This window comes from Dromiciops gliroides, chromosome 4, assembly GCF_019393635.1.
Source record: "Dromiciops gliroides isolate mDroGli1 chromosome 4, mDroGli1.pri, whole genome shotgun sequence".
Lineage (NCBI taxonomy): Eukaryota > Metazoa > Chordata > Mammalia > Microbiotheria > Microbiotheriidae > Dromiciops > Dromiciops gliroides.
Window position 1 is genome coordinate 311,410,802 of NC_057864.1, and position 19,143 is coordinate 311,429,944.

General features: G+C 36.2%; 1 protein-coding gene across 1 annotated transcript in view; it reads left to right on the top strand.

The window, feature by feature from the left end:
- Positions 1–18,886, top strand: part of CFAP206 (cilia and flagella associated protein 206) — a 55,142-nt gene extending 36,256 nt beyond the window's left edge. The window contains exons 8-13 of the mRNA XM_044001423.1: positions 666–785; positions 3,578–3,776; positions 6,828–6,968; positions 10,225–10,418; positions 10,862–11,002; positions 18,530–18,886. Coding sequence (XP_043857358.1) covers positions 666–785; positions 3,578–3,776; positions 6,828–6,968; positions 10,225–10,418; positions 10,862–11,002; positions 18,530–18,760 — 1,026 coding nt within the window. The 3' untranslated portion in view covers positions 18,761–18,886. The remainder of the gene's footprint in view (positions 1–665; positions 786–3,577; positions 3,777–6,827; positions 6,969–10,224; positions 10,419–10,861; positions 11,003–18,529) is intronic.
- The last annotated feature ends 257 nt before the right edge of the window (positions 18,887–19,143 follow it).

Sequence of the window (19,143 nt, forward strand, 5' to 3'; positions counted from 1 at the left end):
TGCAGGGCAATGAGGGTTAAGTGACTTGCCCAGGGTCACACAGCTAGTTAAGTGTCAAGTGTCTGAGGCCAGATTTGAACTCAGGGAGTCCAGAATCCAGGGCCGGTGATTTATCCACTGCGCCACCTAGCTGCCCTTATTTGATTTTTACAATCCATTTTGATCTTTCTTAGAAATTCTTGTTGGGCTTACCATGACTGGCTTTGTTTTATTGGGCAGTGATCTGTCAAAATAATATTTTCAATTTTTAAAAAGCCAGATAATCACATTAGTGAAACATCTGCCTGAATCTGCCTCCCTACTCCCAAAGGCAGACAGCATTCTTTTTTTTTAACAATTGATTTTGGAACACATTATTATTTTTCAAAATTTTAATTGTTTTTCCTATAAATACATGACCTTAAATTTTTTCAACATAGAGCAAAATGTATTTCTATAAAAATACACACCAGTTTGTAATAATGATTTAGTGCAGAAAAAAAACAAGACAAATATGAGAAATGTTGTTTTATGATTAACTTTCCAGGAAGGTTACACTGGTGTATCAAGGGTGTATACAGTATGGGGAAAAGGTAAAGAAATGTTGTATCTCATGAGATCTTGCTACAGATGATTCCTAAACTCAAAGCATAATAATCTTAACACAAAGTATGTTGTCTATACAGTCTGACATAATTACTTGTGCACAAGAAGTTGAAATGATGATAAAGCAATTAGCAGCACAAATGGAACAATTAAAAATGACTGTACAAGCAAAGACTGCGGTACCAACATCACAAGTCTATGTAAGTATTCCATATATCAGTTTTTCCTCATTTTAATCAATATCCTACTTGGAAATATTCCCCTCAAAAGTAAGTTTAAAAAAATAAATAAGGTACATATGTAATATTACGTTACTAAAGATATGCTGAATTATTTGTGTTCTGATTCTGTCTTTTGTTTTTCATTCACACTTTCAATATTACACATTATCCAAGATTATCTCCTTTTCTGTGCTTCTGCTGTATTTATATCCCAACAAGTAAAGAGGAGAGAAGACCTACTGGATAACAACTGCTAGCTCAGTAGTGATGGATGACTGCTATCAGAGGAAGAGCAGAGCTGAATGCTGATGAAAAAGTATTCATCAGCATTATGCAATTATAATGTGCCAGGAGTAGGAAATATTGATCCTTTGTGTGTGCACATGCGCGCGCGCGCGCGCACACACACACACACCCCTACAATCTCATTTATTAGATCTTAACCTCAACTTATCTACACCATTTTCCTATGCCAGTTTCTAGAGAAATCCCTTGGATGCCTTCTACTTACAGATGAATACAAAATGTAAATGCAATACTTTATAGAGCAATAGAGGGCTCAGATGATTCCTGAAGTTATCTTATTTTGAATTAATGGCACAAGTTGAGATACCCATCTGAGAGTGATCCCTGGCATAATTCTAGCCATGATTATTATTTTTTGTGGGGGTGAGGCAATTGGGGTTAAGTGATTTACCCAAGGTCACAAAGCTAGTGTCAAGTGTCTGAAGTCGGATTTGAACTCAGGTCCTCCTGAATCCAGGGCGGGTGCTCTATCCACTGTGCCACCTGGCTGCCCCCAGGATAATATTTTAAATTAAATTTTATTTGTTTTCAATGAGTAAAAATCTATTTTCTCTCTTTCCTGCCTCCCTTCCCTCCCCCATTTAAAAATAGAAAAACAAAATTCTTGTTAACAATGAAAAAGAAAAATGATCACATCTAAAAAATCTGTGTCTCATTCTATATTCTGAGTCAATCACCTTTCTGCTCCGTGAGTAACATATTTCATCATTGGTCCTCTGGGATTGTGATTAGTCATTGCATTCATCAGAGTTTCTAGTCTTTCAAAGTTGTTTCATCTTTACAGTACTGGTTTTTGTTTTTGTTTTTGTTTTTTGTATAAATTGTTCTCTTGGTTCTTCTTACTCCATTCTGCATCAATTCATGTAAATGTTCTCAGCTTTTTTTTCAATTATCAAACCTCCCCCCACCCCTTCCCCTGCCCCAATGCTTGGGGAAAAAAGAAATACAAAACCCTTGTGACAAAAAAAAGCCTAGTCGAGCAAAACAAACTTGTTCATTTCTGGTCAGGATTATTAAATAGTGTTTGAACAATTGAAAAGGAGATAATCACAAGGAGCCAGCATGAATTCAGTTATTATTAGTGAACCTTGGTATAACAATAACAATCCACTACTGGGCCCAGGAAATTGGAGAACTGTGACCCCTCTCCCCCATCTATACTAAGGGACTCCTCTGGACTGATGTGCACAGACTGCTTCAGACCTGGAGGAGCCTTATCACATAAAAGAAGGATCAGGAACTGTTTCTCATGCTCTATGGTGTGGTCCCCACTCTGGAGCCCCAGAGAAAATCCCCAGAGCTTAGGTTTACCTTATGTCTAAAATGTCTCCCCTAAAGCGGAGAGTGGAAAGGTATACAAATTGGTCTTCAGTGTACAGTGTAGACCAGACGTAAGATGGCTACTTATTTTCTCTGCACAAAAGAAATGCTTTACATTTACATGAGGCCAAAATGCATTTACTGACAGAAGAACTTGAGCAGTAGCCCGAACATATTACTATTATAATTTTATACTTTCCCAACAGGTTGGGACTTAAAATCTTCAAAACATAAAGCAGTTTGTATTAGCGCTAAATCACCATTTCACCGTGGCTCCACACTGTCCAGTCGGTTCCCTCAAGGTCCATATTTTCCATTATCCAAGCCTGGGATGGCTCCTGCCCTTGGTCATCTTTTCTTCCAAGTATTGTAGTGGGCATAGAGAGGGCATCTTCTATGATACAATTGGCATCACTTAATAAAGTGATGGAAAGAATATTAATAATGTAGATTAAACTTTTAAAAGTGCATCATACATACTTTCCCCCTTCAGAAAGCCAACTGTTAAAATATTTACTGACAGACCATTGGCATAGTCATTGCCTTTTTAAGGTTAACTGATGGGACCCCTCCTCTTGATTTAGTGGCCAGTTTTGTCCATTATGGTTTCAGTGCAGCTTCCCCCACCCCTTCACCCTTCTAGTTGGGGGGAAACAAGGAACTACCCAGATTTTCTGCATTGTCACAAAGTGAAGTCCTTCTGAGCTGGGAGGAATGACAAAGCATCAGCTCCAGTCAGTAGTACTAAGGATACCTGTTTCCAGGACTGTGGGAGCTTGTACTTTAGAACAGTGAAGAGGAAGGCTTTCTTTCTTTCTTACCCTTTGAGATGAAATTGCCATAAATCTCACTTTCCTTATGAATTTGTTCAGCCTTTTCAAGGAATGAATTGGATTTCTTTAACAATAATATATATTTAAATAAAATTTATTAAAGTAACATATGATGAAATACAATTTTACTTTTTCAAGTGTGGACCAGATTGTGTGCATATTGACATAGTTTTTTAAGACTTTAAAAAATATATCGAAAAGCAAAATTTGCTCATTTGCAAATGATAGTTTTTTTTATTTTCAATGATAAATTATTAACTTGTAATCTCATTATAAACTAGGTTAAATTTTTTTTCCCTTTCCCCTCCTCAGCCTATATTTATTGCACTATCTGGCTTGTGGACCAGCTTTCAGGATGAAACTGTATTACTTAGTGTTCTGAGTAATTTAACCACTCACCTTGGACCATTCCTAGGAGCTCATGAAGAAATCTTTAATGAGCAAATGATTCAAAGCCTTCTTGAAGAAGTGGAAGTAAAAACTGATGTGTTGAGGATAAAAGAAAGCATGGGTATGAATAATTGCCTCTTTTCTTTTTTAAAACTTTTCAGCATAAATTTACCAATCTTTCCCCTCTAATAGTCTCTTAAAAATTAAAATTTGTTGTTAAATACTGTTTTTGAAGAGCATACTTATTGTTCAACCATATTATACAGATATGAGGATTTATGAGACAACCAATTGCATCCAATAAAATTTATTTATTTAGGCTCAAATTAAGTATTTAAATGTGCCTTTTAACTTTTAGAAAAAGTCTATCTGGGTCATTAATTACTTTTATTTAGTTAGCTACATGTCTGTAGAGCCAAAGGGTACAGTTGAAATGCATTTGAGGGAAATGTTCACATTATAGGTTGATTGGTACTAATGTGCTGTTGGTACTATTTAAAATGTAAATTGGTAATTTATCCTAAGAGTTCTATTGAAGCATTCTATGTAAGTAAAAATATAAAATTAAAATAAAAGCCAGCCAAATTCATTCACCCAAAGAAGTTAGTTCTTTTTTGCATAAAAATGATTCTGACTGTGAAACTGTTATAATTTAAAATAACACTGGCAGAGTAATCATAAACAGCTAATATATTGCAGTTGTACATACTAGAAAATATTAAATATGAACTGAAAATCTCCTTATATAATATTTAATGATTCTCATAATTCACTGGATATATTGTAGAGCAAAGGTTGAAATAATCATGACAAATATATTTTATCTTCTGGAAAAAATAAAATGGAAACATTCCAAAAATCAAATTTCACAGAATAATAGAATTTTAGAGCTAGAAGGTACCTTAGCCTTTACTTAGTGTTTTGTTTAGCCACAACTTTTGTTTTGCAGATGAGAAAGGGAAATTCATACAGGTTAGGACCTGCTAAAGGTCCCACTGATAGTTCTGATTTCCCAATTTAGAGTTTTTTACTCCTATGAAAAGCCACAGTAGAATATCTGGAGCTCTCTAATAGAAGTAAATGAAACAGTGTATTCATTTCTCTCAAAACATCCATTAGAATGGCAGATCATATTTCTCATGACTTCAACGGTGACTTTTCTGCTGATTACTTTCCAAAATACAGTAGTGGTCCCAAATCCTCACTGTAAAAGGTACTGTGTTAGATGCTTCAGGGAATACAAATGAGAACAAGGTGTGGTTCCCATCCTCTGGAAGCAAATATTCCAAGATTAACCCCTGCTTCTTTTCCTTCAACCCATGACCTTACCTTTTCAGTTATTTGCTTTCTCCCCATTGTCCTGAATCTTTGCCTTTTCATCAGCTTCCCCCTGCTCAAAAATTTATGCAAACCCTTTATGCCTTAAACATTTTTTTTAATTGACAAGCATTATTTTTGTCTTACTCCCACCTCTCCCAACCCCAAGGCCTGAGGGAAAGAAGAGGGAGGTGGAAAATAAAACTCTTACAACAAATAAGTGTAAGGAAAATTAAAATTTGAAAAAAAATTGTTATAAAATGCTAAATTAAAAAATTTAAAGTATAAGAAACCTGCTTTAAAAATATAGTCTATTGAGTCAGCATCTCAGGGCATTATGAATAAAATACTTTAATATTTTTATGCTTAATAATTTACTTTATCTTTATTTTTTTTAAGGAAATCCCACATTAGTCATTTCCAAAAATGTACATCTCACTCTGCATATTGAAATACATCACCTTTTTGTTAGGAGGTGGAGAGCATGCTTCATCATTAATATTATGAAATCATGGTTGGTCTATTCATTGATCAAAGTTCTCAAGCCTTTGAAAGTTTGTCTTTACAATGTTGCTGTTATTATACAAATTGTTTTCCTGGTTCTGTTCACTTCATTCTGCATCACTTCATACATGTCTTCCCCAGGTTTCTCTGAAATCATCAACTTCTTAGGGCACAGTAGTGTTCCACTGAATTTATGTATCATACTTTGTTCAGCCATTCTCCAATTGAAGAACAGTCCTTTTCTTTCCTATTCTTTGCCACGACAAAAAAAAATTGCTGTAAATATTTTTGTATATATAGAACCTTTTTCTCTTTCTTTGATCTCCTTGGTGATAAGCCAAGGTTAAAAAGTACACAGAAAAGAAACTTTTGGGCTTAGTTATATCTCATTTATCTCTAAACAAAAACAATACCCTTTTCTTTTGATTCAGGCACCACATCATTTTCCTCCTTCCTTTTATAGCCTTTTTTTTTTTAACAAATAGGCCACACCTCTGTTTCCACTTTCTCCTCACCTGCTCTCTTTTTTCCTCATCTTCTCCAATTAACTATTTCCCATTCTTATTCACAGCAGTACTCTTCTCAGTTACTCAAGCTTATAGCCTAGGTGGTACTTCAGTGTCTTTTGCATCCACCTTGCCTAGAGTTGGTTATTCATCAAGTCCCATTGATGTTCTTTGTTTGTTTTTTCTTCTTAGTGACTTTTGGATCATGTCTTCTCTTTCATTTCTGTGGCTACTGCCCCAGTATAGGTTCTACATAGCTCACACTTAGATTATCAGTTTCCTTTTAGCAGGTGGTCTTGTAACCAATGTATCTTTCAATCCATCCTGCATACTGGTGTTAGATTTGTCTACCTAAAGTGTTCATTCGGGGTGTTATTCAACTGTTCAGGAGCCCACAATAGTTTCTTATTCCATGAACTCAACATTCTCATATATGAGTTTCCCAGCCGTCAATAGTTTGACTTTGATTTACTTAAGCTTATTTTTCTTTATTCTCCAGTAAACTCTCATCTAGTGAGGATAGTACTTTTATAACCCCTCCCACACTCTTGAACCTTTCCTTATGTTTTATTTTGCTCCCCCCTTGGAATGTCTTCCATTCCTTTTATCTACATTTTTTTTTCATCTATCAAAACCCACCTCAAATCCCACCTTCTCTGTTATACCATTTATAATAACTAATAAGCAGGTAGTGACAGAAGTGGGACTATATCTCAGGTGTTCTGACTTTGAATTCTATATTATTTTCTTGGTATCTCTGTCCATAAATATTTTTAAGTAGAAAAAACACAATGTCATCTAGGAAAATGCAATCTTTTCATTAGAATTTTTTTCTATGTATTTAGGAACCAGAGTAAATGTAAGTGATTTCAAGAAAATAGATTGGCTTTTCCCAGAAACTACAGCAAATTTTGACAAATTGCCAATTCAATACAGGGGATTTTGTGGTTACACATTTGCTGTAACAGATGGACTACTCCTTCCAGGTATGTACTTGAAAAAAGCATAATCATAGCTAGTATTTGCATATAGCATTGTACATATATTATCTAATTTGATCCTCACAATAGCAATATGAGATACAAACTTACAGGTATTTGTATCCTATGGAGGACCTGGTTTAAATCTCAGGAGCACAAAGGAAATAAAAACCAAAACATGAGAGTAAAAAGAACTTTTATTGAATGTGGATCAGCTCATGTTTCCAGCAGCAAGGAGGTCTGGTGCAAAATTTCCCTTCCTTTCCCCCTTCCTTTTCCTCTTTCCCTTTTCCTTTTCTACCCTCTATCCTTTCCCATTCCTTTCTCATTTCCTTACTTTCTTCTATTCTTAGAGTTTAACTGCACTTATATAAAGTGTACCTATTAAAGAAATGTGACTGTCACATTGCAGAAGATATTTTGGAAAACGGAACATCATTAGAACTCCCAAAGTAATTATTTGAAAGGATAATATTCATTTTCATATTTATATTACAGTATTTTTTAAGTCTGGCACATTGTTACAGTCTCATGTATAAAGATCTTTTATAGGTCATATTCCAATAAGGAATCCAAAGTTTTATTGTTTGGAATTTTAAAAGAATGTGTATATTAATGGAAATTGTATTTTAAACTTGTTGAGTTTGAAATTTCTCCCAACCTGGCAATAACCAAATGAAGAGAAATGTTTTACACATGGTGCTTATTAACTTTCTAATGATAAGGGGTCTCTAGGACTAAAGGCATTTCAGTCTTGTACTTTCTTTTCACTTTGTCCACTTTGTCTTTGAATGAAGTTTGTCTTTTCTTTATTCTTTGTATTTGTGCCACGCCACATAATTGGATATTATATATATAATATATATATATTATATATATAATCATTATTTTTATTGTCATTGAAAAGAGAAGTTGCTTTAGTCACAAAAACCGAAAAATATGTTAGTTGTATTGAATTTATAGTAGATAATTTATTATAATTAGATCGATGAATTATTTGCAATATTGATCAGCTATCAAGAAAATAGATGGCATTTTGGTCCACTGACCCACAGGAAAGCAAAATAACATAAGACTCACTTGGAAAATTATTAGTTTTGTTTTGTGAGTGTGCAGGATAATTCAGAGAAATGTAGACAGAGAATGAATAATAAAGAAAAAAAGGAATAATACACAAATAGATAGGTATTACCCAGGTGCCCAAGGCAGGACCCTCTCTCCAGTTCTGGGCCTAAGAAAACCCCGGGGTACTGGAGGATTCTGGCCTCAGTGAAAGTCTGTCTGTCTGTCTGTCTCTCTCTCCCTCTTTCTCTTTTCTTCTCGCCTCATCTTGGAGTTTCAGGGAAATCCCTTAAACAAAATTTAGCAGTGTTTCATATTTAGAGTATCCCCTCGGGCAGCTAGATGGTGCGGTGGATAGAGCAGTGGTCCTGGAATCAGGAGGACCTGAGTTCAAATCTGACCTCAGACACTTAACACTTGCTGGCTGTGTGACCCTGGGTAAGTCACTTAATCCCAATTTGCCCCCCCCCCACACACAAAGAAGAATATCCCCTGAAAGAGGTACACAGGATCTCTTCTAGGAAAGGGTACTGAATGTATAATGTGGAGATCAATCAACCAGTGAGGATTTATTAAATGTGTACTAATGCTTGCTCCTTGGAAGGAAAGCTATGGCAAATCTGGACAGCATACTAAAAAGGAGAGACATCACCTTGTTGAAAGAGGTCCATATAATCAAAGATATGGTTTTCCCAATAATAACATATGGTATGAGAGTTGAACTATAAGGAAAGCTTAGCACTGCAGAACTGTGGTCATGGAAAAAACTTTTGAGAGTTCCTTGGACAGCAAGGAGATCAAATCAATATTTATATAAATTAACTCTTGACTATTTATTAGAAGGAGACAAATACTGAAGCTGAAGCTTAAATACTTTGGTCATATAATTTGAAGAGAATACTCATTGGAAAAGACATACTGCAAAAGATTGAAGGCAAAAGGAGAAGGGGATGGCAAAGGATGGGATGGATAGATAGTGTAATAGCAGGAATGAACATGAACTTGGACAGACTTCAAGAGATAGTGGAGGACAGAAGGGCCTGGTGTGCTTTTGTTCCACAGAGTCAGGAAGAGTCAGATACAACCGAATGACTGAACAACAGCAACAACAAAGTGTTAGGCACTGTACTAAGGGCTGGAAATATGAAGACAAAAATGGAATGGTATCTGTCTTCAAGGAGGAAATCTGGAATTATAAGGGGTAGAGATGATGAAGGAGAGTATTCCTGGCATAGGGGACGGTTAATGCAAAAGTATGGAAATGAGAGATGAAGCATTGTGTTTGAAGACCAGCCATAAGGCCAGTATAGCTGGACCACAGAGCATGGGGGAAAGGAGGTAATGCATAAGAAAATTTTAAAAGGTAGGAAGAGGCCAGGTTGTAAGAACTTTGAATGCCAATTAGAGGAGTTTGTAGTTGATCCTGGAGGTGATAAAGAGCCACTGAAGTTTATTTACAGAAATTATATGATCAGATCTGTGTGTTAGAGAAATAACTTTGGTGGCTGGGTGGAGGATGGAATCAAGTGGGGAAAGATTTGAGGGAGGAGGACCGAATAGAAAGCTATTGCAGTAATACAGGCGAGAGGCAATGATGGCCCGAACTAAGGGGGTGTCTGTGTATGAATTGGAGGAATGAAGCCATATATGAAAAATGTGAAGATTAAAAATAAGATAGGGCAGCTGATTCAGTAAGTATGGGTATGAGTCTGGGTAAAGAGTTGAGGATTCTGACAGTGAGATTTTAAATCAGGTAGCTAAAAAGAATGATGCATAATTATAGTTATAAAAGGTATAAGTAATAACTTTTCATAAGCATACATATTCCAAAATAAAATGAATTGTCTATGAGGTAGAGAATTCCGTATCGCTGTAAATGTTTGAGCTGAGGTTTGTAGACACTTGTCCAGGGGTATTATTTAAGGGACTATTAGATTGGGTAGAAGGTTGGATTAGGTAACTTCTAGGGTCTCTTCTGACATGAAGACTCTTAAGTGTTTGTTTCAAGGACATCACCTCTTCAAGTTTAAAGTGGGCTAGTAGATATTTGAAAAGTGTTTGTTATACAATTCTAAATTATAAAATTAAAAGTATAAGAAACATGATTAAAAATATAGTCTATTGAGTCAGCATCTCAGGGCAATACAATACTTTAATATTTTTATGATTAATAATTTACTTTCTCGTCTTTATTTTTAAGGAAATCCAACTATTGGAATTTTGAAACATAAAGACAGATATTACACTTTTAGTTCCAAAGAAGCTGCATATGCTTTTGCAGAAAATCCAAATAAATACATTGAGATGATTGGAGAAAAAGCAAAAAGAAGTGCAGAATTAATTCAGCTATTGGAACTTCATCAGCAATTTGAAAATGTGATTCCGTATTCTCAGGTAGGTGCTGTTAACTACCCACACCAAGAGCAGAAATAGAGGGAGTCTACACTGAATATAGGAAACACCACAGCTCTTGTTTTAATGGTGTTTTCTTCCTGATAGGAAATTTTTATTCTAGTAGCCACACTGTATAGCTTTATATTTACCTGATTGTCTCCATCATCTTCTGTATGACAGATTTTGCTACAACTTAAAATTGTTGGCCTAACCTTTAAGGTACTTTATAAATTGGCTTCCCTGGACCTTTAAAGATCTCTCTCCCACTATTTCCCCATAGTATCTCTGCAATTCATCTAAACTGATTGATTTATGTCTTTTCTGTAGGTTTTTCACAAGTATTTAGTATTTTCAATTTTTGATTTATCTTGTTTTGTGTAGAAGTAGTATTCATTAAATGAAACACATGCATACATATTAATGACAACTCTTCATTTCTTCAGGTCAAAATGATCGACAAACATATAAAACCAATAACAAGATGTGAAAGTAGCACACAGACAGATACACACATAATGCAGCCAACAATTGAAAAAGGTTATGAATGGAATGAATGGGAGCTGAGAAGAAAAGCTATAAAACTGGTTTGTAGCAATGTTATCTAAAAAAGTATTTTCTGGGTTCATTAAAAAATTTTTTTTTGGAGGCCAGAGTTCAACTACCCACCAAAAACATCCCTTTTTTTTTCCCCCCGGTAAGGCAATTGGGGTTAAGTGACTTGCCCAGGGTCACACAGCTAGTAAGTGTTAAGTGTCTGAGGTCGGATTTGAACTCAGGTACTCCTGACTCCAGGGCTGGTGCTTTATCCACTACGCCACCTAGCTGCCCCCCCCTTTTTTTTTAAAGAATTTTTTGAGGATTAAATGAAATTTCAGCAAATCAATATAAGATACACTGAGAGTAGGGGCAGCTAGGTGGCGCAGTGGATAGAGCACTGGCCCTGGATTCAGGAGGACCTGAGTTCAAATCCAGCCTTAGACACTTAACACTTACTAGCTGTGTGACCCTGGGCAAGTCACTTAACCCCAAGTGCCTCACTAAAAAAAAAAAAAGATACACTGAGAGTTCTTTGCTAATTTATAACTAATTATATAACATTATATAACTACAGCTTTCCTTCTGATGACAAGCAGATAGAAACCCAATGTTACTTTCTCCTTTTGCCACCCCCAAACTAGAATACAAATGTACTCTCCTTCATATAAAACAATAATGCTATCACCCAGGTATGGACTGGGACTCAATCCTGGTCTTGGTATTTAAAGCATGCCAACTCATTTTCTGTCATGTCATTTTAAACAATCCCCTTTCCCTATTTTCAGCCATAAATCTCTCTCAAGGCTTAAACTTACCTGTCATTAATCATTTTCTTCATGGAATTGTATGCATATATATATATATATATCTTCTACACTCAATTAGAGTGTGATTTCTTTGAAGATACCCTTATCATTAGAGACCATTTCATCTTGGAAAATGTTAAGCAACACAGCCTCTTACCTGGAATCTTTATCTGCTTAAATTTATAGCAAACAAGCAGTTATTTACATAGCATTTTAGAGCTCAGTGTTACTATTAGTCAAGAGATAAGGGTATGCCTGAAGCAGGGGCAATTTGTACTTCTTATCCAATCGATAAAGCAGTCTTGAGATACTGCTAAATATCCTCCATAATATTCTCTTCTAAATGTTCTCCTCCAAGAAGATATTGATATTTGCCTAAATTCTGACCTTTATCTAAAACTTCTTCATATAATTCTAACCCTGTTGAGGGGATGGTCAGTAAGAAGTGTTGCTTGGATTTGGTTTTACCATCAGTTGTGATGGACTCGTAGGTAGATCCTTACCTTTTGGACATAGACCTTTTACTTTTTTATTTTCAAAAGGAGATTTCTTTTTTTTTTTTTTAATTGAGGCAATTGGGGTTAAGTGACTTGCCCAGGGTCACACAGCTAGTAAGTGTTAAGTGTCTGAGGCCAGATTTGAACTCAGGTACTCCCGACTCCAGGGCCGGTACTCTATCCACTGCACCACCTAGCTGCCCCCAAAAGGAGATTTCTTGATACTTGATTCCTCCTAGTTACGAACTCATTTAGAGCTGATTTCTTCCCATGAGTTTCATACTTTTCATTCTCCTCAACTCTTTGCCTTCTCTCTCATCCTTTTCTCTACCAGTGCCGCTAATGAATTCTAGTACAGTTCTCTGCATATGGTGGATTCTTTAATGAACCCTAATAGGCTGATTAACAAACACCTGTTAGATGATAGTTGTCTTTGCTACTTTATGGTTTTAGATATGTAGATTCAGATTTCAGAGGTAGATTTACTTCGCAAAATGTCAGCCTGCAGTTGACATATCCTGTACCCAGCTGGTATGGTTGTGTGATCTGAACTACCTAGCTTTAAGCTATAAGGGGAAGGAGAATAGTTGTAATGGGATGGAAAGATGAGAGACAGAAAAAAATATATTCACATGCATTCCTGTTTTACATTTGTAAGTTCATGTTGAAACAGCTGGCAGACAATAGTAACACTAAATTTAATAATGATAGTAATAACTCACATATATATCATGCTTTAAGGTTTACAGGGTGATTTACTTAAATGATCTCCTTTGATCCTTACAACAACCTTGTGAGGTAGGTGCTATTATTATCCCCATTTTTCAGATTAAAAACTGAGGCTGCAAGAAGTTAAGTAACATGTCCAGGGTCACACAACTAGTTTCTGAGGCAGGGTTTGAACTCAGATCTTCCTGCTTCCAAGTCTAGCACACTCTAACCAATTCTCCATGATAAAACTTATAGAACAAAATTTTTTAAGAAAATGAAGTAAAATTTGGTATCTTTCTTGTTAATCTTTGGATGTTACCAATCATAACAATCTAACCCCACTTTTCTCCCCAGAATTAGATGACAATGCTATATTTAAAATTCACCCAAAATATTTATCTGAGAATTGGCCCCCTCCAGAGCTGCTTCACAATTCCTAGACCCCAGGCCAGGTTAGCTTTCCACTGACTGTTAACTGTGGATACTTCCATTGAAGAAATCAGGCTTGAGATAGCAAACAGAAGCTCAACATTAAAAGGGAGCTCCGAAGTCCTGCAAACCCTTCTATTTCTGAAGTCTTTTTACACCATCATGGCTGATCAGCCAGTCTACTTTTGGAGCTCTCTCCTGAGTGGGAACTGGCTACCTCCTGAAGCAGCACATTCTATAGATGAGTGCAATTGCTAAGATACTTCTTACATTAAGGCCTAGATTTAGGCCTAGTTTTGCCCTTTGAAACCAATAAGAACAAGCCTAATTCTTCTTCCTTAGGGAAGCCCTTAAAATATTGGACATAGCTACTATAAGGACCCTAACTCTTCTCTTCTTCAGGCTAAATTTCCCTACTTTCTTCAGCTGACCTTGTTTGACACAGCTTTAGTCCCTTCATCATCCTGATTGTCATCCATTGATTGCCTTCTCTCTTGTTCTTCAGTAAAATGTGATTCCTAGAACCCAATACAGTACTGCAGACCTAGACTGGCAAATCTGGGAAGCATTATAGACATACAGTGCCTAGGTTTCAGATGTTGCCAGTCCAAGGCAAAGTACAAGAGGATTGTTACTTCCTTCACTGAGTTCTTGTAGAACATTAAAGAACCGCTGATGAACTAGGCCACAGGTCCCACGCCCTCCTCCTTTAAAGAAATGTGATAGAGCAGAGGACTCCTTTGCTCAGGAAGCCTGACCTCTAATGAAAGGGGGAACTAACTTCCCTTTCCTTATGCTTTTTGGTTTGTCAAACACCTGTCTTAGCTCCCCAGGTAGAAAATAGAGAACACAAAAGGTAAAGGCACATAGGAATACACACCATAGGGAACATGGGTGGCTAGACCACATTCATGCCAAGTCACATGCATAGGGGACATGGGAATGCAAGGCACAGGTACTGAGGGACAGCTCATACTTCTGATACTGTAGTGTGATTGATGTCTTCTGATTACATCCTCATGCTGCTCCCTGTGGAGCAAGTCTCCACTTGATGTGTTATCTCTGCTGAATTCCCAGCCTCCCATCAATGCCATTTCACTAAATGTGTTGTCTCTGCCAAATGTTACTAGGCAGGGTTCCACTGGGCAAGGGGTGATACCACTTCTCTTCACTTCCAGCATCTGGATTCAGCTAAAATCCTTTGCTATAGTATTCTCTCTTTCTCGTGAGAGAAGGCAGAGACAATTGGGGAAGGTGGTAAAAGAAAGTCCTATTTATTCCATATTTATGAATGACTAGTGGTCCACTTCCTTCTGTTACACTGATCCATCTTTTAGCTTCTTGAGACATGAGGATTACTTTCTGCCTCCTCAGATTCTTTTTTATTTCTGCTTTGTTTCTAACTGAAACATTTCTTCCTTCCTTCCTTCCTTTTTTTAAAAAGTAATAAACATTTTTATTTATAGTTTTGGGTTTCAATTTTTATCCCTCCTTCCCTCCCTCCCTCCCCTCCTCTCCCTGAGGTGGTAAGCAATTAGATATGGGTTATATATGTACAATTATGTAAAACATTACTATATTAGTCATTTTATGTAAGAAAACTTGAATAAAAGAAAAAAATGAAAGAAAGTGAAAAATAGCATGCTTCAGTCTGTGTTCCATCAATATCAGTTCTTTCTTTGGAGGTAGATAGTAAGTTTCATCAATAGTCCTATGGGATTGTCTTGGATCATTGTATTGTTGAGAATAATTAAATCATTTACAGTTCTTCATCAAACAATATTGCTGTCTCTGTGCACAATGTTCTCTTGGTTCTGCTCACTTCACTAGTCTTTCCAGGACTTTCTGAAATCATCCTGTTTGTCATTTCTTATAGCACAATAATATTTCATCACCTACTTCCTTTCTTTCAAGAAAAATTTCATTCTTCTTGATAACCTTGAGAGTAAGAGGCATTCTCCCAAGACCTTTTCTCATAGGTAGATAAGCCTGCATTTTGTAAATCAATAGTTTTTATTTGTCATGGGCAAATAATACAAACATAGTGCACTTCCAGGTCACAACAACATTCCCTTTGTCCCACAAAGCAAATCCTAGGTCCTCTGTTTTTCCTAATGGAAAACTCACGTGGCAAATGACAGAATCTCCTGAGGATAGCATTCTTTATTTATAGCAAGCTTCCTGCTTTTTCTTAGAACATGACACTAACTTTCTCCACTAACCTTGATTGGCAATTAGCAGCTTTCTATGGAAGCCCCAGTGGAAACAGAAGCTGCCTGAAGCTGTCATCTCTTGGCGAGTCTTACAGTCTAATTGCCAGACATTTTGCCCCTCTTCCTACATTCTCTTCTGACCAGATGTCAGAAACCTCCTTTCTTGTTGCCCTTCTATGGGATCCCAGCAAAGAACTTATAAATCTTATGATTGATACCTTTTCTCAAGACATGGCAGGCCCTTGCTTGCTGAGCTTCCATTGATTGGCAGTTAGCAGCTTCCTGCCGAAGACCCACTGCAAGGAAGCTGTCCACCGCTGTTGTTTCTCCTTCTTAGACCGCTACTGCAATCATGCTCACAGATTTCAACTCCCTCTGAATCCCTCTTTCATGTCTCAAAAAGCAGAAGGAAAAAGACAATCCATATAATGCTGAAGGCATTAGAATGTTGTTGTTTTTAAACAAAAAAGGAGGTAACTTTCCATTGTCCTCTAAAGAGAGGAACTTTCTCCATTCAAATAACTTTCTTAAGGTATAGTTGTTGGTTCGTGTGTTAAGTTCATGGAAAAGCCCCTGAACACTTCACCCAATATTTTATTCCGGGCTTACATGGAACACATTGAGTCCAGCTATTCAATGAATTCCAAATCCATTTAACTGCCATATATCCTAGATCCCATCTCGTTATCTCATGCATAAGAATGTCATCATCATCACTAACATTTTTAGCAAGTTAAGGCTTCATGTGCATTATTTCATTTGATCCTGAAAGGTATATTAATTATTAATATGTCCACATTGCAGATAAGAGTTTTTATGATACTCCATGCCATTTCACCTTCTTACCTCTGCCTCATAGAATTCCTCTCTATCTTTGAGATATAGTTCAAGCAGCAACTTCTGCATGGTCTTCCTTGATTCCCCCAGATGGAAGTGCCCTCCTTCCCAAACTCCTTGTATTTAACTACTTTGTACATGCTTGATTTATTAACTTTATATCTCTATATTTTGTAGTACATGTTTTGTATGTATATGTATATTGTATATATTTTGTAGCATATATTTTGTAAGTAACTATTATCTCCCACATTGGAATATAAGCTCCTTGTGAGTAGAGATTGCTTTATTCTTTGAAAATGTGTGTCCCTAGTGTCCAGCACAGTGCCTGACACATAGTTGGAACTTGATAAATGCTTAATGACTAATTAATTTCTCTTGAACACAGGATCAGAGGTTGGATTTGAGTTCAGTCTAGAACTCTTCTTGCTATACATACTGCTGGAGGTTAGATGCTTTGGCCACATCCACAGCATCCCCCTGATCTATTAGTCTAGTAATGCTGTCAGAAAAAGGGGAATTAATATTAGTCCTTCTAGATGAAGCCATGCTGACTCTTTGTGCTCATCTCTTTCTTTTCTTGATGTTTACTAACTAATCCTTTAATAATATGTTGTTGAGTTTTGCCAGGAATTTATGTCATGTGCAGACTCCCTTCTCCTTCCGTTGAAAGATAGAGATAATATGTATCCTTCTTCAGGCCCATGGCACCTCTAGGAACTTTCAAAGATCATTCAAGTAGTTCAGCAAATTATATCCACTTTTCCATTGGTACTGTGAGATATAGTTCATTTGGGCCTAGAGACTGGAACTTATCCAGTACTTAGGTGCCGACTATATCCCTTACTTATCTTAGATTTCAACTCCCTATTAACCATTCTGGTTCTATACTTTCCTATCCAAAGATCACACTTGGAGGAGAAAACAGAAGCAAAATTGAGCATATCTGCCTTCTTTACATTTTCCTATACCATCATTCTATTCACTCCAAGAAGTGTTCCTTTCCCTTCTTTGATCTCTCTGTTTTTGTATGCATGCATGCATGCATGTGTATGTATGTATATATGTGTATACACACAAAAATTTCACCTTTTGGGGTGTTTTTCATTTTCATTGTCATCCTTAACTCATTCTGAATTTTAGTGATCTTGACATTTCTCCTTTTAGTACTATGTGATACTTTTCTATTCATTCTCTATTACCTGCTCTTGCTTTCCATCTTTTGCACATGTCTTTTAAAAGTGCAACTTGGTTAATGTAGTCTATACATATCCATATTGGTCTTTTTAAACTGCTCCTCCTTTTCTTCCTCAGTGTATTTGTCTCTCTTTAGAATTTCATGTTGAGAGTTTTCCATCCCTCCTGGAATGACTTCCTCTGCAAACTTTTAGGCCATGGGACCCTTTTTACTTATTTATTTACTTACTCACTTATTTATTGATTTATTTTTAATTCTTTGAAAGCTATTGTCCAAAAAAGTGCATTTCAGACTCTGCCCTGATTTCTCTCCTTTATCACAGATTCTAAAATGAAATGTTCACTTTCCCATTAAAGTTCTCATCATTTCTATTCAAGAAACAAGTTCTTACTTTTTTTGGTGAGAATCATGGCTTAGAAGAGCAGTTCTCCTCATTGTTCATTCTACCTTATGTAGGATGAAGTTATTTACAATAAAGCTAAAAAAAATCAGGTGCTCTCTAATAGCATATTGGCAGAGATGGAACTCCAGCAGATGTCTGGATAGTTGAAGTTCCTCATTGCTGCATATCATACCTCTGTGACATATCATCTGAATTCCAAAGCATGTGAATGGAATAATCAAAAGGCTAAACTCTGTATAACTTTGTAATTTTTTTTAATTGCTAACATGTAAGATATGATTCTTCTGGTTTCCAAAGAAAGGAACATTTTATTTAAACTGATTTAATTTTATATTCTTGTAAAGATTATTTTTAAAATATTCATTTTGTGACTGTTGTTTCTATACAGATATGAGGTCCTAGAGAGAATTCTTTGGCCAAGAGTTTTGAAGAAATATTGACACTTCCTTTTTTTTTTTCCTTCATTTCTTTTTTTTTCAGGCTAATTTGCGTCAGAAACTCACTCACTCAGTACAAACCAACCTTAGTCACATGAGAAGAGAAAATTCAACACAGGTATACCTATTAAAATCAACTGGCACACAGACCAAGAGAGAAGATGGTACCAGAGTACCCAGACCCCAGATTTATATAGCTGGTCTCCGAGGAAGTTATACAGCATCACTCAATGCAGTCAAAGTAAACTTAACAAGAGCTGTTGATGAAACCTAACTGGGGAATACATTTTAAAACTTGATATAATACAATGATTTATAGTAAATATTCAAAGTCAGTCACACATATAAATAGGTAAGTTTGGGAGCATCCATTATTATTATTATGTAATATTCATTAGATTTTCAGCTACATTCATTCACTATAAAATTATGTTACTAGAAATAGTTTTTTTCTGTAACACATTTGTCATTCTATTAAATTGGAAAGCAAAATTCTTTCTCTGTTTATATATTTTGTTGTGAGAAGTGTGTTAGGATTTTTTAAGAATAATGTTATGGGGGGTAGCTAGGTGGCACGGTGGATAAAACACCGGTCCTGGATTCAGGAGGACCTGAGTTCAAATCTGGCCTCAGACACTTGACACTTACTAGCTGTGT